The following is a 27,266-nucleotide window of genomic DNA, read 5'->3' on the forward strand; positions in this document are numbered from 1 at the left end:
AAAGGACCTAATCAACTTTTTAGGTATTTCATCTTCATAATCTGTGGTCCGAATGTTGAGGCCACGCTACCAGGTCGAAGTTACAGAGAAACAACAGTTTCAAACAGTATGAAATAAATCTCTTCAAAGTCGAAATCGATCTCTTCTGCTCTCATAGTATCAATCAGTACAGTGAAGATCTATAGTCTATGGAGATAACTTGCTAAATCATAAATGAAAATTTTCCAGCCAAAAACAAAAGAAACAGGATAATTCAACTCTAGATGGTTTTTGACCATAATAGTCAAGATTATGGAGATTTTCTTTAAATTTTACTTGACTTTTTGCTAATTTATTGGCGTCCAGTCCCTGGGGGATCAAACTTCGTTCGTGCATAGACAGGGCTAGGTTGTTTCTGGTGAGGATCTTTCCAACAAATAAGAATTCCAAGCTACCCGTATCCAGAATCGGAGGAAAAAAAAGAAGAATTAGTCGAATGGTGATAGTTCCTAGGCAGCAACTGCTTCCTTTTCTGGATTTTCTACTCCTTCAATTTTAGTGATTCTGAGCCTAGTTAGTTCCTGAAATCGAATTTGGAAGAGTAACCCATTGAAATGTTAAGATTATATAGATCCATTAAAGAGAATATTGTTCCCATGTATAATTTTTGAACTTACCTGGCGATGCCCCTTGGTACGACGGTAATTCTTCCTTCTCTTCTTCTTAAAGATTATTACCTTCGCATCTAACGCCTGAAAAAGGGAAACATTGAGACCAATAAGTGGAAATATGAAATAGTGAAGAACAAAAGTACCACACAGATCTTAACAATGTAGCTAGCCAACACAAACCAATTGGCCATGGTCATAATGCTTCATTTGTCAATGTGGGACTATCTTCAAGTGTGGCGTTCTTTGAGCCTACCGTACTGTCTTTTTGTTAGTTGAGCATGTGCAATAGGAGCGCTCTAATACCATATTAAGTTTGTGCTAATCCAACTCAAAACCAATTGGCAATATGTGGAGAGGCGCTAGATATTGTTATTCTTGGTCATGAAGCTTGTTTCGCTGTGTGCGACTATATTGACACAAAAAAGCATGAAGGTCTGCACGGTAATATATACTTAGAAAATAGTTAGTCATGAAGATCATGGTCGGGCTTCCACGGCTAACAAAGAAATAGCTAAAGTAAAATTTAAGAACCATGGAAGGGAACCATCTTCATGTGACATCAGTTTTAAACGATTTAAACATATCAGAATTCAGAGCCATGTTTGAAACTAAACCCAAAATGTAGAGAAAATATCAATAAAAAAGTCCCAGAAGTGAGATTTGTGCCAATAATGTGAATATGAAATAAATGACACTCACATGTTCCTCCACAACCGCATAAACAGTTGCTTCTGGCAAAATGGGCCTGCCGATGATGGTCTGACTCTTTGATCCAACCATAAGAACCTTGCTCAAACTCAACTGCAAATTTCTCATTCCGTTAGCATAAAGATGATAACTTTTTAGTCGCTTAAAATAGCAACAGCATAGTAGATCTTAGAAATGGGAACATAAACCAGTAAACAACCTAATTACCCTCTTAGTTATTCCTTATCAATTTACAGATATGGAGAAACATGGAAGGGAAATTGAAAATTCAACACGAACTGCCAAAAACCCGATTACTCGAATAATAAGCTTCCAAACTTCCACAATCAATAATAAAGTAAGGAAAAAAAGATAGATTAAGAGGTGATGCAAAGCAACAAAAAGGATTTTAGGCCTAGTAGAATTTCCACAAGCACATATGAAATCATGAGGAAGCATTTTATTTATGAAACCTCTTATTCCCTCCAATTCCAACTTATATGTCGTCACAATACCAAAAACAAAGTCTATTTAAACACAATCTATTGAAAATAAGCAAGATAGAGACGTAGAGTAAGCAAGACTCGAGTGGAAGCTACTTTTCTCGATCGAGTATAATATGCCGAATTATACACGACATCTCGAATCTTAACATTTACGACTTCATCTTCCAATGTGAATATTACCACATCATTTAGCGAGTTTCTTTGGTAGAAGAAATAAGGACTCAATATCACTGCTCTAACATATCGTCCAATCGATTTACTTAAGACGCTTTCACACATTTATATATCGCCATCCTCATCTATACCGTATAATAGTTCCGAAATGCCTATACTGAGGAAAATAACACTAACTTATATCATAAACTTCTACATTTCTTATACCATTTAGCTAGAAATATAGTCTATATAGAGAAGCTAGAAATAGATAAACAAACAAAAAGATCAATAAAAATTACCTTATCATTGACCTCACAGAATTTCAATCTCTCAGTATAAATTGCATCCCCATTGCTAACCTTAAACTGATGAGACCCAATCTGATGAATTACCAATTGAACAACCAATCAAATAAACAAGTATCAGCTCAAATTGTTGAACAAAAAAAAAACCCAAAATTTTCAAGTAATTTTGATTCAAACCTGAACAACAGCAAAAACTGGTTCCCATGGCTTAAAGGGTCTTTCAGTTGGATCAAGAGGTCCAATTACTTCATACCCTATATCAGCTGCTTCTTTCTTTTTCTCCTCTAATGAATAAGTCCTGTTAACAACACCATTTGATCCTGACCCATTCCTTCCAATTTCTTCCCCTTCTTCATCTTCACTCAATTCACCTTCATCTTCATCTTCATCATCATCATCATCTTCGTTTTCATCTTCTTCTACTTCATCATCACTTTGTTTTCCATGATTTCTCCTCTCAGAAGAGAAATTACGATGAGATTTTAATACCCAATTCGATTTCGATTGCATATAACAAAGGGAACCAAAATGAGGATGAAACTTATTGGGGATTTCGAGTTGGAAATGATGATCAGTATCTAGGGTGAGAGCTTGAGGAAGAAGAGATTTAGGTTTACAGTTCTCAAGTAATGAATTTGAGGAGAATAGGTAAGATCGATGACGGCTTAAGGTGTTGAGACATCGTTTAGTCGCCATTGTTGTGACCTTGAAGCTTTTTCTGAGTTTCAGTGACAAGGGTTTTAGTTCAATTTAGGGCTTATGGTGAAATTCGTCTTCTCTTTTTTTAATTTTGCGCGAAAAAATATTTTGACCCACTTCAGAGGAAGTGTACTTTACCCGGTATAAGGTTTCTCCTTTAGTCCCTTAAATTTAATTTACTTCTATTTACCCTATAAAAAACGTTTAATTATGAAATAGTCCTTCAACGACCCAAGACTTCATTTCTTAGCAACGAAGAGATACAGGAAGGTTTTCTTTCTCTCTCTCTCTAACTTCTCCCTGTAGTTTTGGAATTACTTTCTCTCTCTAGAAATGGCGGGGAAATCATGGTTTGGTTCCTCATCGAATTCTTCCTTCAATATGATCGTTACAAACACACCTTCTTCAGATCTAGCTCTTACAAATTTTGCTTATTGTTCTTCTTCTGATTTCAACAAGTTTCTGGTTTCTGGTACCAAGCTCTCTTTAGCATTGGTGGGAGATTCATTCGTATTATCTCTCAAATATCCTTTTAATTCATTACTTTCTAGTTTTCTTCCTCCCCTTGATTGATCTTTGGTAAATTATACAACTTTATGTGATTATGTCTCATTTCATTGATTTGGGTAGTTTTTTAATTCTCATTTTATCAATTGAATCAATTCAAAAGTGAGTCAGAGATTTTCGAGTTATATAGTGCTTTTTTAGCTGTAATTTGGTTTCATTTTAGGGACATTGACAATATGAACTATGGGTATTAGGCTTTAGGACTAGTTATGTTGGATGACAATGTTGATTGGAATTAGACAGTCAGTTGAAGTAGATATCCTGAACTTCAAGATCTTTATTTTAGTTTCTGCAGTAAAAGTGAATTAAATTTGGTGTTAAGTGTTACCACTTATATTATTTGAGAGTTTGAAGGACTCAAACACAGAAGCAAGTGGTGGGTTTTGGTTGCTTCCTCGGCGAGTTCACATGTTCGTAATGTTTCGAAAACTTGAGGTCCTAACCCAGTCTTTTGTGATATACCTGTTTTAGATGATATGGAAATACTAATGTGTTTATAAATGCATATGACTTTATGAGGATGTATTATTCAATTTTGGAAGTTTCCTTAACTAAGATATACTATTCATGAAAGCATGCGTGATGGCTATATCGCCATGAATGCCATCCAACGACGTCATGCTAAAGTTTCTAGTGGGGACTCTATATCTGTCAGCAGGTTGCTCCATTAATCCAGTATCTTTTACTTGGGCTTATTTTGATGATGTTTCAGCACGTTATCAAGTCTAACAAATCGTTTGTTTGGAATATTTTACATAGATTTGTGCCACCTGAAAATTTCAACTTAGCGATGCTTACACTAGAGTTGGAGTTTATTAAAAAAGGAACTAAAAGTGAACAGGTATGATTTTACATAAGATATATTAATTTCCTTTATACTGTACTGTGTCGTTGTTTGTATTCTACCTGGTTTCCTTCTTGGTATATTACCGAGAGGCATCACTGGATTTGGTTTAGCCATTCCTCAAGTGACATTGTTTTGTGAATGGCATGAGAAATGAATTACTCTTATTTTGCAGATTGACGCTGTTGCTCTTTCTCAGCAGCTTCGTAAACGGTTTCTAAACCAGGTAGAGTAATCTTGGTCTTTTGCTCGTTACACATGTTTGGTTCCTAACCTTGTCGTTTGAAGTTCATTGTGCATACTTCTTTGTAACACAGATTATGACAGCTGGACAGCGGGTTTCATTTGAATATCATGGCACCAATTATATTTTCACAGTTAGTCAAGCTGCAGTAGAGGGGCAGGAAAAATCCAACAACCTCGAAAGAGGGATGATATGGGAGGATACCTATTTTGTCTTTGAAGCACAAAATGCAAGTGGTATCAAGGTAAGTTTCATTTCAACTTTCTGGCTATTTAGTTCCGGTAGTTGTCTCTGATAGTGGATAGACACGTTACGTATATGCAGATTGTAAACCAGCGTGAAGCTGCCAGCAGCAACATCTTCAGGCATAAGGAGTTTAATCTCCAGTCACTAGGTATTGGTGGTCTAAGTGCAGAGTTTGCTGATATCTTTAGAAGAGCATTTGCCTCTCGAGTTTTCCCTTCTCACGTGACGAATAAGTAATCTGCTCTTAATATTAGCCAGCATTTACGTAAGTTGTAGGAATTTCTGGTTGAATATTTTTAATCTGTTCCTTAGTATTAATGCTTATAATGTTCCAGACTTGGAATCAAGCATGTCAAGGGAATGCTGCTTTACGGGCCTCCTGGTACTGGAAAGACTCTTATGGCTCGGCAGATTGGGAAAATGTTAAATGGGAAGGACCCAAAGGTACATGGCTCACTTATTCGGTTTGATACATCTTAAAAGCGTAAGGTCAGTTTCCCGTTGTTGTGGAGACCTAGAAGATGCGATTATATGGTGTCAGTTTTGTAAGTTGCTTATAAACGTTTTGAGTCTGAGAATGTAATTCTATTCTGTCTGATCTTTATTACACCAGTTAACTCTTACCTTAACTGTTTATGTACAATTTAGATTGTTAATGGGCCTGAAGTGTTAAGCAAGTTTGTTGGAGAAACTGAAAAGAACGTACGGGATTTATTTGCTGACGCTGAGAACGACCAGAGGTCTCTAGGTGAGAAAGGGAATATTCATATGCCGAGTATGGTTAATAGCCATCTAGGATTCAAAATAATTATTTTATTTCTGCTTTCAGGGGATCAAAGTGAACTGCATGTTATCATTTTTGATGAAATTGATGCTATTTGTAAGGTAAGAGCTTAAGATTTTGTGAATTGGATTTCCTTATTGTCAATCAGAAAGATGACAACTCACAAACAGAAGAAGTTACAGCACTTTGTAGTTATTTGGATTATTGGAACCATATTATTCTTCTTTTCTAATAATAGAAAATCAACGAAATGTTATTTAATAAAACCAATCGACTAAAAAACAGTGTATGGTAGTCTTAACCACCTAAAACACTAAATTTACTTTTTCTACTTTTAGAAAAACTATGTAAAGAGCGTGATGTTTAGATTACAAACCTGTGTTTTAAAACGTTGATTTTGTTCCGGACATAACCTTTTGCCCCATACTTGATCATCATCTTATGGGTTACTCTGCTGGTATATGAAATTTCTTTTTCACTTGTGGATGTATTTAAGGACTCTCCTTGCTATATTGCGTTAAATTTCTCGGATGGTACATAATATGCTTCAAATTTTTGAACTTACAGTCAAGAGGGTCAACTAGAGATGGGACTGGAGTTCATGATAGTATCGTCAATCAGCTTCTTACTAAGGTTAGATTATGGTTTTTTGCCTGGTAGAATCAGCATTACTTATTTTAGCACTACTATGATACAAGCTAATCAAGTAATTCTTTATATAGATAGATGGTGTGGAAGCTTTGAATAATGTTCTACTTATTGGTATGACCAATAGAAAGGATTTGCTTGATGAAGCTCTAATGAGGTGCATATCTCTGTGAACTATATGTAGTGTATTTTGTTAAAGTTTATGCAGTTATAGATAAAATTATCTGTGACTATTTGATGAACTTGCTACTGTATATTTTTTTGTAGTGGAAGAGTTTGTCAGATTTGATTTAACTGGCTTTGGGTTTCTTTTTCCAAAGGAATCAATCTTTTGAATGGCTATTAACAATTCCGTTTTTCTGTTTGTAGGCCAGGACGACTGGAGGTTCAAGTTGAGATAAGTCTTCCCGACGAAAATGGTCGTTTACAAATTCTTCAAATTCATACAAACAAGATGAAAGAAAACTCTTTTCTTGCTCCAGATGTGAATCTTCAAGAGCTTGGTATGTGATTTAGTCTAATAAGTAGTTGAAGTAAAACATCAGACTGTCCTATACTTATACTTTCCCAATGTTAAATAAATCTATACACATGACCAAGTTTATGAAATGCATATATTATTATGATGATTTGCTGAGGAAAGAACTTTAACTAGAACTGTCCTACTTTTTTTGTTTTTTCTTCGTCAATTATGGTAGCTCTATTCCTTATGATTCTGAGAGTGTTCTATAAGAATTCGTAGTTGAATGAATTTAGAGGGTAACCCAAGCTCCGTGGAATGCACTAGTCTGGGTTCAGGCTTGTACTCGAGTTTCTGTTTTGAGTGAGGCAGAAATTTACTAGGGGAGCCAAAAGGACAGAGAACTACTAATACACAAAGGGGCACATTGTGCTAGAGTTTCTAGTGTTTCGGCGGGATGAGTGGAGTAGACTTCTACTCTTATAGATCTCATTTGATGGAAAAGAAATGCGCTCAGTCATTTGTTAATAAATGTTTCAATAATCGTAGGTAACTAATTTGTTGGATGCAGCCGCTCGGACAAAGAACTACAGTGGTGCGGAACTTGAAGGTGTTGTAAAAAGTGCAGTTTCATATGCCTTGAACAGGCAACTAAGTCTAGATGATCTTACGAAGCCAGTAGATGAAGAGAGTATAAAAGTTACCATGGATGACTTTTTGCATGCCCTTCACGAAATTGTTCCCGCTTTTGGAGCCTCTACTGATAATCTTGAGCGTTGCAGGTATGCCTTTAAAGAACTAGTTCATTGTGAATTATTACTTGAACACTTTTCTGTGTCAGATGGGTATAAATTTAGCATAACTACGAAAAGGATCAGGGTCCAATCTCTAGAATTTAGGTTTCTTCGTTTTGATGTACTTTCTTATCTATGCCCATGCTCGAAGAATAAGCCTCCATTCCAATTATTCCAACCTAGTTCAAGAAACCTTTTCTTTTGATAAAGTTGTCCCACAGCCTCATTCTTATCATACAATTGATGGAAATCAACGCATTCCTCAATATCTCCTTTGCAATCATGTGGTTCAAACTAAGCATGTAAAACTCCTCAAGTAAGAAAGGTTTAGGTTCTTCTTTTTGTGGAGCATACCTCCATATTGTAGAGTGCATTTGCGTCTAATTATGCGTAAGGTAATGACAGCAAAATACAGTTGTAGAAAGATTTAGGTGCTGAATCTTACCTGATTCATCTACAACTGCTTTGTATCTCTCCGAAGCTCCAAGTTTTGGGTCCCTGTTGCAGAACTTTTTGCGGCTTTGTAGTTTGTACAACTAACCAAGGTGTAAAATAAAGTATTTGTAGGCCACTAGTCCGCATGCTACAGTGGTTTATCTTGTAGGTGATTTTGCTGCAAAAACTTATTGCTTAGTTTAAGTCACAATGCTCATCATTATTTGTGTGTAGACTTAATGGGATTGTGGATTGTGGTGAACGGCATAAGCACATCTATCAAAGAGCTATGCTACTTGTGGAGCAAGTTAAAGTTAGTAGAGGAAGCCCACTTGTTACATGTCTTCTGGAAGGCCCCAGTGGCAGGTATATTAGTTATCTTGCCTAGTAAGCTTTTTGGTATCTACTTATCCTTTAACATTTAAACCTCTATTTTTCTCGCAGTGGTAAGACCGCAATGGCAGCCACTGTCGGCATCGACAGTGATTTCGCTTATGTGAAGATTGTGAGTTCTCTCTCTCTCTCTCTCTCTATTTTTCCTCATTTAGTAAGTTTGATATTCCTAACCTTGCACCCTTTGTTGTGGTGGTTAGATATCAGCGGAGACAATGATTGGTCTTAGCGAAAGCAGTAAATGTGCGCAGATCGTCAAGGTTTGTTGGAGACATTACCTAAACTTTTGCGTTATGATTTTGCAAAATCGAGTTTCTACTTCTTACCTAGGGCTTAGGGGATCATTTTGTTTTCCTCTGGATCAGTTCACCTATTTCTTTCCCTATGACTTAATATTTACAAGACGTTGTTGAGTTTCCTCGTTTTAAGTGTTTGGTGTTGTTGCAACCTAACGACACTCCCCTTGAGTGTATGTGTTCAAGTTCAAGCATCATTTCCGACAATTTTGTTTCAGGTATTTGAAGATGCTTATAAGTCACAGTTAAGCATCATCGTACTTGATGATATTGAAAGGTGAGTGTCGGTGGTTTCACTTGTATGCATCTTTTGTCATTCATGCTCGCCTTTTCTCTTTATTCTTGGCATAGTATTTGCAACCAGCAATTGCTCTAAATCTTCAACATGTAGGTTATTGGAATATGTCGCAATTGGACCACGGTTTTCAAATTTGATTTCTCAGACACTCCTGGTCCTCATAAAACGACTTCCTCCAAAGGTATTTCCCCGTTCCCTCACTTCCCTTAATTGTTGGTGATATTAGGTGTATAAAACTTGTGAATGTGTTGTTTTGCTCAAATAGTCGGAAGAATTCCAACCGATTAAATCCTTATGTATATACGGGGGTATTGGTAGTGAAGCTTACTTTTCCATTTTTAACTGGCTTACTTTTCACTCATGTATCTAGATGCAATTGTGGTTGATTTAATATTTGTGTCATCTATAACCACGATAAATCACATGCTATCATCTGGTTTTGACGACCAATACCTTGATCATTAATCTCTTGTCGAATGATAGCTTATGACTTATACCATTGATCTTGCCTGAACCTTTGAATGCTTGTTGTTCATAATAAGTTTCCGTAACTGGTCTCAGGGGAAAAACATGTTGGTGATTGGCACGACAAGTGAGCTCGGATTTCTCGAATCACTAGGTATCTGTGATGCTTTCTCGGTCACTTATCACGTGCCTCTATTGAGAACTGCAGATGCTAAAAAGGTATGCTTAGCTAAGTAGCAGTTTATTAGAGAACCATAAAGACGTTTTAACGCTTCCGATCTTAATATCTACTTATTCTTTCTTCATTTCTTATTACAGGTTTTGCAGCAGCTAAACGTTTTTGCTGAAGAAGATATTGATTCTGCTGCTGAAGCCGTTAATGATGTAAGTAGATAAATATACTAAAACATTCATGAAGTTTTGGTACGATTTAGTAGAGCGCCATAATGACGTCTTACTCCAAACTAAGTTCGTTACCTATGAATAAATTTTATTTCAGATGCCAATCAAGAAGTTGTATATGCTCGTTGAAATGGCTGTTCAAGGAGAAGAAGGTGGATCTGCCGAAGCTATTTACTCCGGCAAAGAGAAAATCAACATTCCTCATTTCTTTGACTGTCTCGGCGACATCGTTCGCTACTGAGTGTCTCATATAAACCCCACATTGCCTGTACGCTCGGATCACTGAGATTTATAATTTCATCTTTTCAATGTTCATATTTGGATCACAGACGAATTGTTAGCTTTTGTACTTTAGTTTTCTTTTTCATCATTTGTGCATTTTGTTTTCCATATATTTGGCGAAAGGGGTCCTTTCGATGTTTTTTTTTTATGTTTGAAACGTGTGGAAATGATGGTTATCATGTCGAATTTCTGTAATTTTGAGTTTACAATCTAGTAAAGATTCAATATTTTGTATGGAAGATTGTGGTTTGTATAGATCCATGGAGTATTTTGTGATTTCTGCCATAAATAGGCGAAAAAACTCAACCCTAATAGGCTGACCCCTTTCTAGGTTGTCATATTGTTGTTCTAAATATAACTTAAACCAACTCATACTTCCTAATGTTATTTTTATCAACTTCTCTAGAGCTCTTCGTGAAGAAATCTATGAACTTCGGAACCGTCTCAGCAAATTTTTATATTATATGCCCGAACCGAAGGATAAGCACACAACATCAACAAGAATTGTTATTTTTATCCGTAGATGAGTGAAATTTCAACACGGGTAGTGAACTGTTTCTAGAGCCCGACTGCTATGACTTGCATGGTCGTGGCAGGTCCGCACGGGTCATGAGGGGTAAATGTGGGTGGTAACTGGCTGGATATATATATAGTTTCTAACCGGATCAGGCGGCCTGCCTACTCATGGCACGCCGGCACAGGTGGTACCGGGTAAATGTGGTTGTTAACTAGGTCACGGAGTCCTTCTTTCCGCGTCGACACAACCCATAGTGAAACTTTACTTGCAGGTTGCATTCTTCTCAAAAAAGTTCACCATCTTGTTTTTATTTAGATAGCAAAAAGTTCATAAGCTTTATTAACATAAAAGTTCTTGAGATGTCTTCTTTAACTTGCCTTTTCCTTGCTGAATGGCAGCAAGTTTACATGACTGTGTAGTTATTAATTTATACATAGAAGATCTCTCCCATGGAACAATCCCAAAATCATCATTATATTCATTCATACCTCCTACTAAGAACTGCCAAGCCAAAGTCCCGGCACCCGCTTTATTCTTCTTCGCCGATTGATAGATAATTTCAAAAACCGTATGATAAAACTCATCTCGATGTGAATGCTCGAAGTCTCTGTTCTTGTTTGACAAACCAAATTCTGTGAATAATACTGGTTTCTTTAGTACTTTGTCACCATCATCTATGTGAGATACTACCCATTTCACAACGTATTCTAGTTTTTCTTCTCGACCTTTATCGACAAACCTGCAAGAAACGTAAATGAAGTTGTTTTACATTTACACAATTAGAAGTTTTATAAGAAAAATGGTAAGAGTTATAGTTTGTGTAATGGTTACCATTGATCAGGGTATATATGAACCGAAGCGAAATCAATGTTTGAGATATTAGAATTTCGAATAAAATCGGATCCTAACTCGCTCGCCCAATCTCCCGGGTTCACATCCAATTTTGCAGTATTTGAAGAACCATAAAAACCTTCAAGCCCCACTGTCAATAGATGTTTCTTGTCGATTGATTTCACGAATGCTGCCATTTCTTCAATCCAAGCCTGAAATTCTTTAGCCCATAACTAAATCTAGCTCGAAAAACAATCTAACTAACTACTACATTCTTAGTTCACCTCGAATAAATGATCTATAATATAAACATGAAAATGCTACTTACTTGGAGAGTGTTACCAGAAGGATCGGACATACAACGAGGTTCGTTTATTAACTCCCATGCAAAAATTGTGGGATCATCTCGGTATTCAGTCCCCGTAAAACTGTTCTTCCTTGTCAATATTGTCTGTAAACAAAAATCACAAACCACGCAAAATAAAACGTTCATATTCAAGTCATGAATTTTCTTAAACATTGTTTTATCCATGATATCGATGAGCTTACTAGTTTGATTCCTTAATCAATATAAAACTATATAACAAATTTAGATCAGAGTGAGAGAGATTACCTTGACATAATTCTTGAAGTAATTACGAATAGACGGATCGAAGAAGAAAGAATCGTTAGAAGAGCTTGAACCAATACCCTTTTCTACTGCCCACTTTACATATTGAGTTTTGCCACCAAATGGTTGCAAATTATTAACTAAGCTAAGAATTAGCCTAATCTTATTTCTTCTTGCTTCTGCAATTACATAATCTAGTGCCTGCCATTAACAAACAAAAAAAAAGACCTACTTGTTAGAGGATCTCTCTCTCTCTGTCTCTCATCAATAAGAACAAGCAAGAACAGAGACATACAGACAGTTTCTTATGATACCTTGAAGACTCTTTCGTCGAATCGACCAGGAGAAATTTGAAGTGCATTATAAGCTCCATCATTAAAAGCCCAAGTCCTGCAAACTGTGAGACCCATTTTTGAACCAGCTTGTAACATTGCTCTCACTCTAGGCCTACTAAAATCTTCAACAGCTTGATCCATCAACCAATATGAATTCCAACCATTCACATAAAAAACTTTCCCATCCACCATAAATTTAGTCCCATTTCTTCCCACAAAATCCATCTTAGGTTCTTTATAATGAATTTTCAGGTTCCCAAAAGACATAAAAATGAAAACAAAACATGAAGCAAAACCAATAAATGGTAACAAAATTCTATTTCCTCCCACCATTTTTTTCTTCATAATATGATGACCCAGAGGCTAAAACTACATAAATATCAAAAAACTTGACCAATTTTTAGCAAAGATGTAAAAATTCACCTGAAATTATCAAATTCAGAGATACCCAAGTCAAGTTTTAACTACCAAAATCTTTTGCTAGCCTCTAATAGAGAAAATTACCTTCTAGCTTGTATTCTCTCTGTAATTTTAGAAACAAAAAATGGGTTGAGGGAGAAAGTGATTGTTTGGTGAAAGGTAGAAAATCAGCTTACCTGAACTATAGAGAGAGAAAAGAGTGATTTATATGGAATTAAAAGATCTTGGTTTTATTGAGAAAAATATATGTAACTCTCTGTCTCTATACACTTCAGATACAAAATATGATTTCAAGACAAAAGGGATTGTTTTGGTAGAAGGTAAGAAATCAATATAGGTTAAGTGGGACAACTATGTCTCTCCCCTAGATCTAATACTATTAAACATACCACCTTACTAAGAATTTAGTAATAAGATGTGAATATGTGAAATTTAGTAGTTGGGTTCTACAAATAACTAAAAAGTAGTTTATCGTGTCAAAACTTAATTGGAATTTATAGAGGAGGATGAATCGGTTCGAGAAAGAAGGATTTTGTTATAAGATATCTGAGGAAATCATAGGTGGAGTTAAGATCTCATTCAAAGAAAAAAAAATCGAATCTATATTATTTTGTAGGATATCTGAGGAAATCATACGTATAATTGAGATCTCAATCAAAGAGAAAGATATCAAATTTATAAGCTCCTCTATATTTTTTTTTTTCTTCTAAAGGAAGCACAGTTAAGGCACAAAATATTTGTACTGATGAAATTTGTCGAATGATTTTTAACAACGCGGAGAAACCAACTTTATTACATATGGGTTATGTAAGATTACTTTGCTTATTCAAGAATTGTTGTCCAAGCTAAAAGAAATTGGTAAGAGATCTTCTTTGCTTTATTAGGTTGAGGAAGAAGCAAAAGATGGATTGGATTACAAGAGATTCTTTTTGGAGCTCAAAAGAAGAGATCAAGAAGGACTTCAGACAAATTAAAAACATAAGGGACATCTATACTTAAAAAGTTCATGACATTACTACCAACATTGAGGAAAACCAAAACTCACGCCAACAGGTAACTATCATGGTTTGCAACCAAAAAAAAAAGGTAACTATCATGGACTATGTGGATTTATAGGAAGATCTAATACCAAGATTTGAGAAGTGGGCAATGGTTTGATGGGACCATGTACAAAGTTTCAAAAGAATTTCAACAAGGGTATAGTGGTGTCATTCGCGCGGGCCGGACCCAGCCTGTTTAAATCAAGTCCGACCCTATTCAGTGGTTGGCCTGTGGCCTAGATGGAGTCTGGTCTTGGGGTTTTCTATGTTGAAAGGGGTCTAGGTTGAATCTTCAACCTGCAAGGCCATTCCACTCCGTCCAACAACTAGTTTTCTGTAAAAACTACCCAACTTGCTAGTTCATTTGTTTTTTTGTAGTTGTTGGGAGCCTAAAATTGTAAAATAAAAGGGTTTTTTTTAGCTTACCCCCTCAAAATTAATTGGTAATTGAGTTTGCCCCCTTCAGTAATTGGTAATTGAGCTTACCCCCTTGAATTTAGATTTTTTGTCAAAACTACTAAGGATATGTTTGGTATGTGATAATAAAATCAGAAAGTAAATAATATATAAACAAAATCAATCTTTACTAATCATATTCCTGACCAAATCAAACAATAAAACGAAGTAGAATCCCTAATATGAATCATATTGAAGAATGGTTGTTCTTGGTAGTGGCAATTATTTCACGTACGTCAAACATAGCATTTGTGTTTTTGTCACTAATAGTGAGTCCAAGGGGTTAAGCTCAATTACCCATTATTGAGGGGGGGTAAACTCAATTACCAATTAGTGACGAGGGAGTAAGCAAAAAAAATCCAAAATAAAAAGAGCATGTCATGGAAAAACACACCTTGGAGCAAATTCTAAGTAGAAATCTAATGTGGCTCATATGATTTGAGGAACAGTGGATACAAATCATTATAAGTTCTAATCATGGAAAGACACGTTGAATTTCTGTCTAGAGTATGGCTAGAATTTCTTGTTATCTATCACTATTGAAATAAAAATCGTATGTCTATAACTAAAACCAAAATATTAATGTAAATGGATATCCTAAATGGATATCTAGTCCAAAAAACGGACCCTAATAGGACTTTTATTCCTCTCTAATCCAATAAAGGGTTTGAAAACTAAAATAATATCCTAAATGTATATTTAGTCCATTTGTATTCATCTAGAGAGAAAACACAAATCTCTATAATACATATTATTTCATAATCCCGTATCTAACCTTCCTCATATAATGTAACTGATTTGCATCAAAATCGTAGCATATCTCTTTTCCTTTTTTTATCTCCCTCATTCTCTCTCCAATCACGTTTCTATTCAAAATAAGGTTAGCTTCATTATATTCAGTAATGGAGATTCTTTATTTTCTCTCTCTTAAACCTGATCAGTTGTTAAACCTCCATTAATCTCTGAAATCTTCCTTCATCTTCATTAAATTGCTGTGCAAACATTCATATCGTATCAGGTTTTACACTGAAATTCTTTATTAACACCATTGTTAAGATCTAATAATGCTTGGTCATGTTAAATTATCAGATAATGTTGATCCATTATTGAAATCACTGTATCATATGATTTTGTTTATAAATGGTTGTAATCACTGTATCATCGAATCATCATATCATATTTCATTAGATTTAGTTTTCCTATTGATTATAAATCGTTTTAATTATTTACAAACCAGATTTTGATCTCTTTCTAAAACCGAAACATCATTCATTCTCTTTTTCATACAGAAGATTTCATATCTGTAATTTAGTTTTTGATTTTTTGATATTAGGTTTTTTATTTCTGACATTTCTGCACATCAGAACTTTGCATCCGTACAATTTTTTATCCAGATATTATTCCGTACGGTTTCTCTTAATAGAATGTACATTATAAGTAATTTGTATTAAACTTTTCATACTTTAAAGTACATTACGCCAATTTCGGCTATACTGCAACTGTATAACAAAATGTAAAATATATGTAATCTGTTAACAGTTACTTTAGCAGCCTTATTTAAAAAGAATGTTTAATTATTCATAAAGTACGTATAATTGCGTAATTTCTGAAACAGTATATGTAATTTATAGCAAATTACACATATTTGTGTTATTTTACAGTGTCAATGTGATTCAAACTAAAATACTATTTATCTCCAACACATGTTGAAGTTTATCAAACATTATGGATAATTTATTCATTGTTTAATGTCGTTTATGATAGATTATAAATTTTTCTAACTAATGTATATGTTTTTTTACTGATGGAGTTTCCTACAGAATCATCACATAAACTATAGAAGTATAAATTACGATGAAGAAGATTGTTTCTATGATCCTGTTTGGACAACGAAGTCTTATGTGGAGACTTACAAGGAACATATAAGCCATGCCCCTAACTTTGATGAACCACGTACATTTAATGAAGAGTCAAAAACACTACCATGTTTGATTCGCCGTAGACCTAAAAGACCAAAGACAGTAAGGATCGAGAGCTCGGGCAACATTCCAACGAAGTTTGTTTTTAAGTTACCTAGTCTACTATGTTCTTTTCATTTACAATAAAACACAGATTATTGTTCAATAAAATTTCATTTCAGTCGTACAAAGGTTGTATTATTTACTATACATTATACATAATTTATGATAAATCACATACTTTATAATAAAAAACATGATTTCAGATTTACATTTCCTAACATGTTACCATAATTTATGGTACATAATGGACATGTACGCGTAAAAAACAAGTAATTTATGTCAGAAAATAATCTAAGTATTCAATGGTACATAATGGACATGACAAACATACATATGATAAATTACGTTGTATACATGACAAATGATGGTTTCCTCGTCATAAATAACACATAATTTACGAACTTGTTTCATAATTTGTATTCGATGTGTGTTTATGTATAAGTAAAAACGAAAGTTAAGTGAGAGAAAGTTGATATATGTTTCAGGAAATTGGGTCGGAGGCCCAATTTCATGTTTTTTTTTTTGTCAAAAAGACAAGTTATCTTTTTGTCCTTTTAGTCCCCATATATAGTTTGGAAATAGGCTTGAAGGACAATTCTAAAAGCACTCCCATTTCTAATGCCGAAATTGCCCTTGGAATCTTAGCTTGCGAAGCTTTGCAAACTGGTTTGCAGTGCTTTGCAATCTGGTTTACAGAGCTTTGCAAACTGGTTTGTACTGGTTTGCAATCTGATTTACAGAGCTTTGCAAACTGGTTTGCAGAGCTTTGCAATCCCGTTTGCATTGCTTTGCAATCTGGTTTGCCTTGCAATGACTTTGCACACACTTTGCAATCTGGTTTGCAGAGCTTTGCAAACTAGTTTGCACTTGCAATTTGATTTGTCTTGCAAAGCTTTGCAAACTGGTTTGCAATCTCGTTTGCAAACTAGTTTGCACTCTCGTTTGCAAACTGGTTTGCAATAAGGTCAGTTTCGTTTTTTCCCTATATTAGATTATTTATAAAAATGCCATAGGGAGCTGAAGCCTATAAAAAGTTGATAAATCCTTTTTAACCAAAACTCAAATTTTTTAGGGAGTTTTGGCCAAATTTCCCTATATGTTTTAAATATTAACCCCCAAATCACGTTAATTGATCTAAGAAAATATACTCTTTCCAAATCTGAAAGTTAAGTGAGAGAAAGTGATATATAAATTTGGTTTCCAAATCTGAAAGGATGAGAGAGAAAATCTGTTTTGAAAAAATATCCGTTTTCCAAATCTGTTTTGGAAAATCTGTTTTGGGAAGTCCGTTACTTCCTATTAAAACCCCCAAAATCTTGCCTTTCCAGATTCTTTCCGCCCCCAAATTAAAAATCCGTGAAATATGAAGGATTAAAAACCCGTGAAATATGAAGGTGGGACATTGACGGGACTCTGTTTTAGAAAGTGAGGGGTTTTATGTCCATATGGTAAAAGGACTAAAAATCTATTTTTTGGGAAGATTGAATCCTAAACCCTTTTTGAACATTATTTTGGACTATATACTCATGAACTGTTTTATTTAACTTTTGATGTCCCAAAGATTAATTTTTCAAATTTAAGTGTCTTTAACTCTGTCATTGCAATTTTTTGAGTAATATTCAAATCAAAAAACAAAAATCTAATTACATCCATAAATAGATTTATATAAACCTGCACACTCAGTATTTCTCTCTGCTGATCACCACCATCTCTCTCTCTCGCTCCCTCTGAGTCTACCGAATTCACTAGAGAACGTTCGATACAATCATACAAGCCCATCAAATTCTCCTGTGAATTTGCTACGAATCCACCGAAATTCAGTCGGGTAGTGAGTAGTCTATCTCTGTGAATTTGAGGGGCCCTTTTAACAAGAAGGCGCCTATAAAACTTCCCTAAAATTATTGTTAGGGATACAAGCATCTAAGAAGCTTCCAATTTATATTCTTTTCTCCGCGTACCAAAACAAATACCGACTCTCCGCGTACAAGTTTATCCACTACATCAAACCTTCCTATGCTCAATCAAACATCTAATACAAACCGTTAGATCTAGATCCCCAAACCCACGAACGGTAAATAAATGACCAAAAGCATTTAGAAATCTACATCTAGAAGCATCATATCATCTCGTTTTGTTTCAACAAAATAAGAACAGAATCTATATTTATCATTTAAGTAATTTGAAAAAGTCAAACCCCTAAAAGAGGTTTTTAATGATTTACTTTAACCAGCTAATTTTTACATGATCATATATATCATCAAAGCTTCCCTTCATGTGTTGTTATAATTCACTTTCTCTCTCTAGAAATCACCATTTTCATCAACTCTAGAGAGAGAAAGTGAGAGAGAGAGAGAGTGTGTGAGAGGGAGAAATCAAATCTTTGATGGATTCAAATGCACCATTCGGATACAAATTTCTAACCATATGTCTTATGACCTTTCTCATCATAACCCTAATTCTCTTTTTATTCAAATTCATCATTAAATTATTTCCTTCATCAAATCAAACCACTTCTTCTTCTCCTTCTTCACCAAGAACAGGGGAAGAAGTTAATCCAGTTACAAGATGTAGAAATGTTGAATCCCAAATTGAACAACCTAATTCTACTGATAATCTACCTGATATACCAGCAACTTCTTATCAGGTTCAAAAGAATTCAGAAACAGAACAAGATTCTAATGAGAATTGTTCAATTTGTTTAGGGGAACTTTCATATGGAGATACAATTAGGGTTTTGCCAAGATGTAAACACATATTTCATAAGGAATGTATTGATCAATGGTTACCGATTCGATCGTGTTATTGTCCGATTTGCAGAGTTAAAGCTATTGAACAAGGAATCAAACCAGAGAATGTGAATTCGATTAATAATCAACATGGTTCTTCTGCCATTAATGATACTCCAACACTGATCTTCAGTTTTGGTAATACAGTTCATATTCCTTCAATTCTTTGAATACCCATTTTCTATTTTTCAATTTTACAGTTAGGGTTTGGGTTTTTTTTTTATACATTTTTTCTATTTTGGTAGAGAGGGAATGACAAATGTAGATGAAGAGTTATTAGATTGATAATTAGGGTAAGGGAACTAGGGCATTTTTCAGACTTTCTCTTTCCTTCTTAAAAGAAATAGATGGACAATTTTGTTTTTTTAATTATCTTAGTAATGGATGTTATACATTTATTATGTTTAGTTTAACCATGCATTGATTTTTTTTTTATGGTATAAAATATGTTAGAATGGTGGTTTGTTAGTTAATTATATTACTTTTCTTCAAAGGGAATTATGTATTCTGATATAATGTGATCTGAATGACGTGTAAAAGAGAGAAAGAGAGTCGTTGATCATGAGGTGTTGAACCCAAGAGTTGAGTAGTTGGCTCATTTCCATGACCAAGAACAGAGAGAGAGATTACAAGAGATCGAGGGCAATTTGAGAGAGAGAGATGAATTGGGTATTGGATTATCTTGTGTCAACACCAAATGCATGTGTTCCTGAAAGCTAAAATGCTTTTGGAGATAACTCTGCAGAATCGTTGGGTGATTTCATGTAGGTCTAGAGTGCATTTTGACTTGTAGCCTCTTCTAACATCACTCTGGTGTGTGCTGAAATGACCCGACCATAACCTGAAGCAGTGGCACACCCTCATTGATTGGGCCATTTCTCTCTCTAGATACCAACCACATTAGCTACGGCAAACATTCTAAAATCTAACCCAAGTTAATTTAGAACACGGGTAAGATTTTACATCCGATTTGGAATAAATACAAACACTACTGTAGTCATCTACTTGACTAGGGTGTAAAAGAATTTCCTTGGGCTGAGTTAGATCACTAGTTGTTGGATGGGCTGTATCTGGACATGGCTTTTCTAGCTGGGCTATTTTTAAAAGAGTGAAAAATAATTTTTACAAGAAGGGCATATAGTCCAATGTCAACGATAACCAAGCCCAGCAAGACGTTCGGGAAACTCGGGCTGAGATATAGGTAGGGGTGAGCTCGATTCAGTATAGGTGGTCAGTGACCGGTCCTCACCTAGCCCTCTTTAGCTGGGCTTGTCTGATCCAGAGTTGGTCGGGCTGCCCAGTGTATAGGCTTTGCATCAAGTTGAGAACTTGAGATGGGCCTGGCATTCAAAATTTTAGTTTGGAGAAATCTGTAAGAGAATAGATGAGCAAGAATCATGTGATGATACTTTATTTAAAATCAAAATATATGTACAACAACAACAACAATGAATAGGATATAGAAAGTGGAAGAAGAAAAAATTCCAGTCAAAAAATTGGGTGTCTGAAACCTGATTCTCTACACTCATCTGTGTCTTACCCAATTCGTCCTTCCATGCCATGAATAACCCATGAAGAGAGAGAACAAATTGTAGAAACGAAATTATTCGATGATAATATCTAAACAGAGCTGTTCTCATTGTTACTTGTTGCAGCTTTAGGACGGTGACGTCTTGAACCTGGTCTTCTATCTCGTCCGTGCTTCCTTCCAGGATACCTGATAACCCTTTCAGTAGTAACCTCGGGCGATGGTAATCTGAGTGGGAGTGGTGGCAGAGGCGGAGGATGGGCGACAACGGTAGTTGGTGGGACCATGTGCTCTAGCAAATCTCTGTGATATGACTGTTAAGAAAAAAATTCTAAGAGGTTAATTCATTTAACCAAGTTTCAAAAGAGACTCATAACTTGGAATTAAGGAAGAGAAAGCTACCTGAACAACAAAGTTTCGTCTTTCACAGTCAAGAAACATGTTGAGGCTCCAATCAACTTTCGACATAATCTTGTCCCTTACGGTGGAAAAACTGATCTGGTCTCTAGAAGTGAAACGATCAACCTCGTTGAACCAGAGACAGGTAAACAAGTTGGTTATTGGAATATGTTCTCTTATGATAACACATCCTTCCGGCACATCTGTTCAAGCCAAGTTTATGACAAAAGTTCAGGTGATGGTTAAGAGACAACGAGAGGCCAGTCAGAAGCGAAACATAATCTGCGAAAAAACAAATAATTAAAAAGAACATGCAGTTATAGAGAGACACCCACCACTTGTGATTGGAAGCTTAGCCTCAGAATAATGTGTCAAGCCCTCTTTCTTGTAAAAGTCAACCTGAAAATCGATGGAGGCATTGTCATATTTTGCAGCAGCTTTGTTAGCCTCTGCTTCCATAAACACGTCAAACCGCCTATAATGTCTAGAGATAGCAAAATTCGCATTTGTCCGCCACAAAAACCTGATGAAACAGATTGACAGACTATGAATTGTGGAATGCATATTGAAGACTGGAATAATTCGAATTACAAACACACTTAAATATCCAAGAACACGTGAAGGGAGTACACAGATAAGACACAACTAAAGATTTTTGTGTGGTCTGCCGTGATATTACGAATATTCATGGCCCAGGGTATACTTTCGTTGTCTATGGGACAATACAAACAATTCGTAGTGGGTGTGAGGCTTGGTTACAAGTTTGGCAAATAAGGGTGTGAAACTCCGCAGTCTTTTCCTAAACTACTAAGAGTGAACCCTTTTTATAATTTACCTAAAAAATGGTTCATGTAGTATCAACTAGATACACAACCACCTACATATCATATGAGGATACCTTGGATAATAAAGAATTACAAGAGTACGAGGCACTCTATGGCCAGGGTTCATCTAATGAAACAAAAAAAGCACCCTATTTTTTATGGCACAATTAAGGAAACCCACGACCAGCTCTTGGGGATGAAGGGTTAGTCCGCTTTTCAATTTAAGATGATATGCAATTACGTTCTTTGGGCCTGAAGCCCTGAACTGCCCCAATAATACTTCCGATACCAAGAATGGAAGATACGATGAAGAGGGTCATGAACTAGTCCCTTAAAGTAAACTATGATAGAGGTAAGTCGTGTCTATCATAGGTCACTTAAAGCTTACTCATTATTGGGAAAGACGTACCTTTCGAGAATTTGATAAGGATCCACAACAAGCTCAAGCTTCCCATCTACCCAAATAGAGAATCGTGCGTTAGGAAAAATTCTATGCAGCAGAAGCTTAGGAACCTGCGAGAGGTATATCTCATTAAAAACCATCACGAGTAAAAATTTATGCATCCGAAAGCATTACTTCTCAACCAGATTTTAATTCTCTATAGTTGTAACATGACTGTTCTAGTATCCTCCTGGCCTACATTTTTATCTAGCACAAAAGAGCAATCACTTATATTAAGTGTATGAAAACTTACTTTTCCATTTCGCCTTGCATCAGAGTAAGGAAGGTTATGGACAACAATAATTCTCCATATCCCAACCTTCTTTCTGTCATCCAGGGAACTAGAATTCTTCATGTAAGCTTCTGTCTCTTTGTCCACAAACATATAAAAGCAAACATCTCTTTTTGCAGCTTCACTAATATTCTTTGGTTGCTGTATTATATCATAGTTCCCTGCTCAATAATGGATACATAACTACATAAGAAACAGAAAGCTATAGAATGCTAGAGATAAATGACAATTTTCATATGCTTATCATTACCAAATATGGCTGAGGCAACAACTACCCCTTTACACTCCCCCATCTCAAGAAGATCAGCATCATCAATGTCAAATCCAGTCCGGCGACCCGGTTGTGTTCCTCGAACAAAACTGATAAGTGAAAACATCCATAACAAAAAAAAAAGTTTTATTGATCTCTAGTACAAGACAAATGTAGCTGGCAGGTTCACTGAAAAGATTTTATAATTAATCAGGGCTTGAAAAATATTTAAAGCGCAACCGAGATGAAGAAAGCATACCCACAATGCACATTCATTGACTCTTTTATGTCAAAAGAATCACTTCTCTGCTTCAAAGAAGGATATCCACCAAACTTGGAGCCTCCAAAGGATTCAGTTCTAGTTGAATTTTCCTCATAAATGTAAGTTAAATTCCTTATAATAGGAGATGAGGATGTGACAACAGGCATACGAGCTATGGCTTGCTCAACAGGAAGGTAACACACTGGACATGCTGAAAGAAAAATAAGATGCACAACACTACGTAAGTACTAACAACAACAACTTGCCAGTATTATCATACTTATATGTGGTGACAAATGTATAGCATGGACGCAGTAAAAGATACAAACACGTTTCTATTTAAAATTCGAAAATCTAGCAACTGAAACTTACGTCGTGGACCGGTTCGTTTCTTATCAGCTGGAGGGGGTGGCAAAGCAAAATTTTCACAAGGATGTCCTGCAGGAAGGGTAGCTGCAAGAACTGGAGGTGCAAGAACAGGAGGAGGAAAGAAACCTGCAGAAACCGATGGAGGAGGAAAGGCAGCTGCAGAAATCGATGGAGGAGGAAGCATAGGAGAAGGCGGTAGAGAAAGAGGCTTAGTTTTATTTTCATCATTTATTGGCACAGAGGTGGGTATAGATGAGTTTTTATCCTTTGCTGTGTCTCTTTCCCCATTATCTAGGGAAGGATCGCGAGTATTTAGTTGCATACTGTCATTGTGACTATTTCTTTTGACATGTAGAGTAGAGCTTTGATTTGAATCATGGACTCCCGGTATATCTTCATCTGAAAAACACCACGGTTAACATATGTTACTTTCTAAAACATATCAAAGTATAACCAAAATACGATAGATTGAAATTTCAAATCGTGTCATAATCAGTTGGTCCCCAGATGAAATATCTGCTATGATTCTACATGTCTACAAAAACCTGACTAAGATTGATACAAGGGCAAGAAAAATAGATGGATACACTAGATAATCCATCTCTAATAATTTAAACGAAAAGTATTATGTGGAATCATAGACAAAAAAAATGGATCCAGTTGAGGTGAGCAAAATCATCAATCAAGTCACATTTTTGTGGACAGGACTAGTGAACAACGCAGATAAAGATCATGCCGTCGTATAGAAGAATGATAAAAACCATAAACTCAAATATTCACGTTGATTAGACAGATACATTGTGCACAAGCACCCTAGTAATAATAATATTACGACTATTTTGACGAGGCAATGACATTTGTTGGGAGAATGATGTATTTTTATAGCAGGATTGTAATCTAGTAGTCTATTCATTTCTCTATACTATTTTTTATTACCGATCATACGAGTTATTGTGGATGAGAATCTTGAGATAAATACCACTTGCATTACTGATTTCAAAAATTTGCATGATAGTAAGACGTACAAAGCCAACAGAGTAATATCAATGAAAGTTGAAATGTAACGGAGAAAGAGCCAAACCTTTATTAACGGCAGACAATACAGACATGAACACCACGACAGAAACAACAACTAGAAGAAGCATCCCCACTCTTCTTCGGCCAGCGAATTTACAGATCCGAGGAAGAAACTTCTCCTTCTCTCTTGCACCAGGTAGCATTTTTCCAGGTTTTCGCACAATAACAGGTGATGTTTGATTCGGCAATACAACAATGTTCTGTATTTGTTGTTGCTGCAGTGACCCATAACTCGGCGTACGTTGACCCAATGACACTCCTGTCATTGTCCTTCAAAACCCAACGGTTTCCCTTTCATCTCCCTCCCCCTTTTTCAATAATCTCTAATTCAAAGCCCTAGTTATCTCCTTAATTTCCCTTCCAATACTAAATATTTCCACACTAAACCAATATCTCTTAATGTGTATAAATCAAACTCTGAGATCAAATCCCTATTCTAATCCAATCGAAACTCAACTCCTAAGTTTTCACCCAAAGAATAAATCTAACCTAAAAAACAATAAAAACTTCCCCTTTTGCTTACCCAAATATATAGAACTCAATGAATCAATGTTTGCTTTAACTACAAATACTAATGCAAATAAAGTACTTGATCAAAAACAGTATTTCAAATTCCTACTTCCAAGTAGAGAGAGAGAGAGAGAGAGAGAGGGAAACTAAATGAACAAAAGAATCAATCTGCTTAGATTAATAAATCTAACTAGAACATAACATCAAAATTGCAGATCAAGCTTCAACTTTAAAAGAATCCAGAACTTTACTTAACGAATCGAAGTCTCAGAAACGACGCGACGAATGCTATAGAAGCAGTACAAATCGAGGTGATTTGGTTTACCTCTTTGTCATACATTGGATCGCCATGATAGTCACAGCCCTTTATTTCTATCTGTATAATCAAATTCTAGGGTTTCTCTCGTGCTATGTTATAGTAGTAATCTTTGTTGCGTCGTTGCAAATCTGGGATCTTGGGTTCTTCCAATTTGAGAAATATTTTCTGTCTAGCAGTTATTTCGTGGGAAGTTCTAGTTTTCTAGCTTTCTCAAAGGAAAAGGGAAAACAAAATTAACCTCTTACCTCTTTTATTTCAATTTTTAGTAGTTCTCTCAAGATCTCTCTAACTTGGATTATGGGATTTCAACAACAAATAAAAAAAACTTAGATTATAGGATCATTGTGGGAAGTGGACTCAATCTTAGAAATTCTACATTTTTTTATTCACATGTATAAGGAGACTCATTAGTAAGTAAATTGTAAGCACAACAACCCGATCTATATTTACTTCCCGATCTATATTTACTTTATTTATATCTAATTTAATAAATCTTAGAAGTTCACTTTCATAGATCGAACTATTAGAGTATCTCCAATGCAACACTCAAACTCTAAATCTTAGAGTGTTACATAGGATTTTTTTAAGTTTTTCTCTAAAATCCATCTCCAATGCAAAACTCAACATAAATCTCTAAAGTGGTGTGTCAAGATTCATTTTAGAGATCCTTAAGAGGACACTATCAATTTAGAGTGTCCTCTTGAGTTTCTTTAAGTGCCACAGAAGCAAGTCAATTAGTTTTTAACTAAAATAAAGGTTTTTAGAGTTTCTCTTGAGTGTTGCATTGCAGATGGTTTTGAAATAGAGTGTCTCTAAATGGCCAAATAGGAAAGAGACCATTTAGATATCCATTTTTCACACTTGACACATAGATTTTTAGAGTTTTTCTTGAGTCTTGCATTGGAGATGCTCTAAGTGCAAAACTCAATCTTAGAAACTCAGAGTGCCATATAGGATTTTCCGAGTTTTTCTTAAAAAATCATCTCAAATGCAAAACTCAACTAAGATCTCAAAGATGATGTGTCGAGAGTGGAATAGAGATATCTCAAGAGGACACTGTCCTCTTGAGACATCTCTATTTGTCCAACTCATCAATATTTAAATTTCAACCAATAGAAATCAAGTCTTCGTATATTTCCAAAATAACTAATTATTTTTTACAAAAATAACCATGACACGTAAGTAAAATAAAAGAGTTTAGAGTGTTGCATTGGAGACATACAAGAATTGAGGATCTTTATTTTCGACACCTAGGAGTGAGAATCTCAATTGGAACTTGACAAATAGGACGAATAGAAATTTTTTTAAGTTTTGCATTGGAGATGCTCTAAGAGTTCGGAGTTGCTGAGTGGAGGCCTGGGAAGAGGAGTGTTATAATAGTATTGTCACAATGAAAATTGGCAATCTTTTAGTTAGTGCAGAAAGGGACCATTTTCGCTCTGCCTAAGCCTTCTAAAGATTTTTCCGACCCTACAATGGATTTGTAGTAAGTACATCCGCCTTTATACAAACTTCAACTTTTGAAAAATAAAACGTCAATCACAATTCTATCAGTGAACTTTTGAATTGTAATGCATCTATAATATTATAGGCAAAGCATACAGTAACATTATGCATGAAATCGACCAACTATTGTGTCACTGAAAATATATTGGTGTAACTTTTCCAAATCTGACTTTTAAACTTATCCCTTATTATATCGGATTTGGACTATGACCTATCTTTTGTCTCATTTCTTATATTACTTCAAAACTGAACTAGCGTCAAAATAGATCTATATATTAAGAGAGTGTATTTTTTCTAGAATATATCATTTT

General features: G+C 35.4%; 4 protein-coding genes across 5 annotated transcripts; 1 reads left to right on the plus strand and 3 right to left on the minus strand.

Moving 5' to 3' along the window:
- Positions 1-97: 97 nt before the first annotated feature.
- On the minus strand, positions 98-3,031 carry LOC147550756 (large ribosomal subunit protein bL21m-like). Its single transcript, XM_086672504.1, has 5 exons — positions 2,482-3,031; positions 2,299-2,379; positions 1,350-1,451; positions 657-731; positions 98-560 (listed from the first exon to the last, which is right to left on the minus strand). The coding sequence occupies exons 1-5, from the start codon at positions 2,998-3,000 to the stop codon at positions 489-491; spliced, it is 849 nt and encodes a 282-aa protein (XP_086528630.1). The 5' UTR covers positions 3,001-3,031; the 3' UTR covers positions 98-488.
- Positions 2,591-10,400, plus strand: LOC147550757 (vesicle-fusing ATPase). 2 transcript variants are annotated; one of them, XM_086672502.1, is made up of 21 exons: positions 2,591-3,757; positions 3,810-4,228; positions 4,330-4,411; positions 4,590-4,640; positions 4,732-4,902; positions 4,983-5,137; positions 5,240-5,348; positions 5,553-5,652; positions 5,734-5,789; positions 6,256-6,321; positions 6,411-6,493; positions 6,706-6,839; positions 7,368-7,578; positions 8,260-8,391; positions 8,470-8,530; positions 8,619-8,678; positions 8,933-8,991; positions 9,106-9,193; positions 9,574-9,696; positions 9,796-9,861; positions 9,977-10,400. In XM_086672502.1, exons 2-21 carry the CDS (start codon positions 4,146-4,148, stop codon positions 10,118-10,120), a joined length of 2,034 nt encoding a protein of 677 aa, XP_086528628.1. In that variant the 5' UTR covers positions 2,591-3,757; positions 3,810-4,145; the 3' UTR covers positions 10,121-10,400. The 2 variants fall into 2 exon arrangements, with proteins under 2 accessions (XP_086528628.1, XP_086528627.1); XM_086672501.1 differs by having other exon boundaries at positions 2,594-3,527; positions 4,133-4,228.
- Positions 10,401-10,958: 558 nt separating this feature from the next.
- On the minus strand, positions 10,959-13,948 carry LOC147550758 (mannan endo-1,4-beta-mannosidase 2-like). The gene is made up of 5 exons (XM_086672503.1): positions 12,434-13,948; positions 12,123-12,320; positions 11,838-11,960; positions 11,510-11,721; positions 10,959-11,417 (listed from the first exon to the last, which is right to left on the minus strand). Exons 1-5 carry the CDS (start codon positions 12,797-12,799, stop codon positions 11,018-11,020), a joined length of 1,299 nt encoding a protein of 432 aa, XP_086528629.1. The 5' UTR covers positions 12,800-13,948; the 3' UTR covers positions 10,959-11,017.
- Positions 13,949-20,562: 6,614 nt separating this feature from the next.
- Positions 20,563-26,168, minus strand: LOC147550759 (putative hexosyltransferase MUCI70). Its single transcript, XM_086666955.1, has 9 exons — positions 24,625-26,168; positions 23,547-23,942; positions 23,172-23,385; positions 22,913-23,022; positions 22,624-22,823; positions 22,338-22,441; positions 21,440-21,627; positions 21,108-21,307; positions 20,563-21,019 (listed from the first exon to the last, which is right to left on the minus strand). Exons 1-9 carry the CDS (start codon positions 24,884-24,886, stop codon positions 20,798-20,800), a joined length of 1,896 nt encoding a protein of 631 aa, XP_086523081.1. The 5' UTR covers positions 24,887-26,168; the 3' UTR covers positions 20,563-20,797.
- Between the last annotated feature and the right edge of the window lie 1,098 nt (positions 26,169-27,266).

The sequence above is a fragment of the Eschscholzia californica genome, unplaced genomic scaffold (assembly GCF_041429995.1).
Source record: "Eschscholzia californica isolate CP2 unplaced genomic scaffold, dmEscCali1.0.p SCAF_3, whole genome shotgun sequence".
NCBI lineage: Eukaryota > Viridiplantae > Streptophyta > Magnoliopsida > Ranunculales > Papaveraceae > Eschscholzia > Eschscholzia californica.

Bases quoted from the DNA above. Each gene is read 5' to 3' on its own strand.
- LOC147550759 (XM_086666955.1), bottom strand. From the start codon at position 24,886: ATGACAGGAGTGTCATTGGGTCAACGTACGCCGAGTTATGGGTCACTG. The intron at 22,824-22,912 runs GTAATGATAAGC...ATTATTGAGCAG, and splicing joins TGTTGCCTCAGCCATATTTG to GGAACTATGATATAATACAG. The intron at 21,308-21,439 runs GTGGGTGTCTCT...TGGCTTGAACAG, and splicing joins TAAGCTTCCAATCACAAGTG to ATGTGCCGGAAGGATGTGTT.
- LOC147550758 (XM_086672503.1), bottom strand. From the start codon at position 12,799: ATGAAGAAAAAAATGGTGGGAGGAAATAGAATTTTGTTACCATTTATT. The intron at 12,321-12,433 runs GTATCATAAGAA...TGTTAATGGCAG, and splicing joins TCGACGAAAGAGTCTTCAAG to GCACTAGATTATGTAATTGC. The intron at 11,722-11,837 runs GTAAGTAGCATT...AAAGAATTTCAG, and splicing joins CTTCTGGTAACACTCTCCAA to GCTTGGATTGAAGAAATGGC.
- LOC147550757 (XM_086672501.1), top strand. From the start codon at position 3,337: ATGGCGGGGAAATCATGGTTTGGTTCCTCATCGAATTCTTCCTTCAAT. The intron at 4,229-4,329 runs GTTGCTCCATTA...TATTTTACATAG, and splicing joins GACTCTATATCTGTCAGCAG to ATTTGTGCCACCTGAAAATT. The intron at 9,697-9,795 runs GTATGCTTAGCT...TTCTTATTACAG, and splicing joins GAACTGCAGATGCTAAAAAG to GTTTTGCAGCAGCTAAACGT.
- LOC147550756 (XM_086672504.1), bottom strand. From the start codon at position 3,000: ATGGCGACTAAACGATGTCTCAACACCTTAAGCCGTCATCGATCTTAC. The intron at 2,380-2,481 runs GTTTGAATCAAA...GTAATTCATCAG, and splicing joins CAGTTTTTGCTGTTGTTCAG to ATTGGGTCTCATCAGTTTAA. The intron at 561-656 runs GTAAGTTCAAAA...ATTCGATTTCAG, and splicing joins GTACCAAGGGGCATCGCCAG to GAACTAACTAGGCTCAGAAT.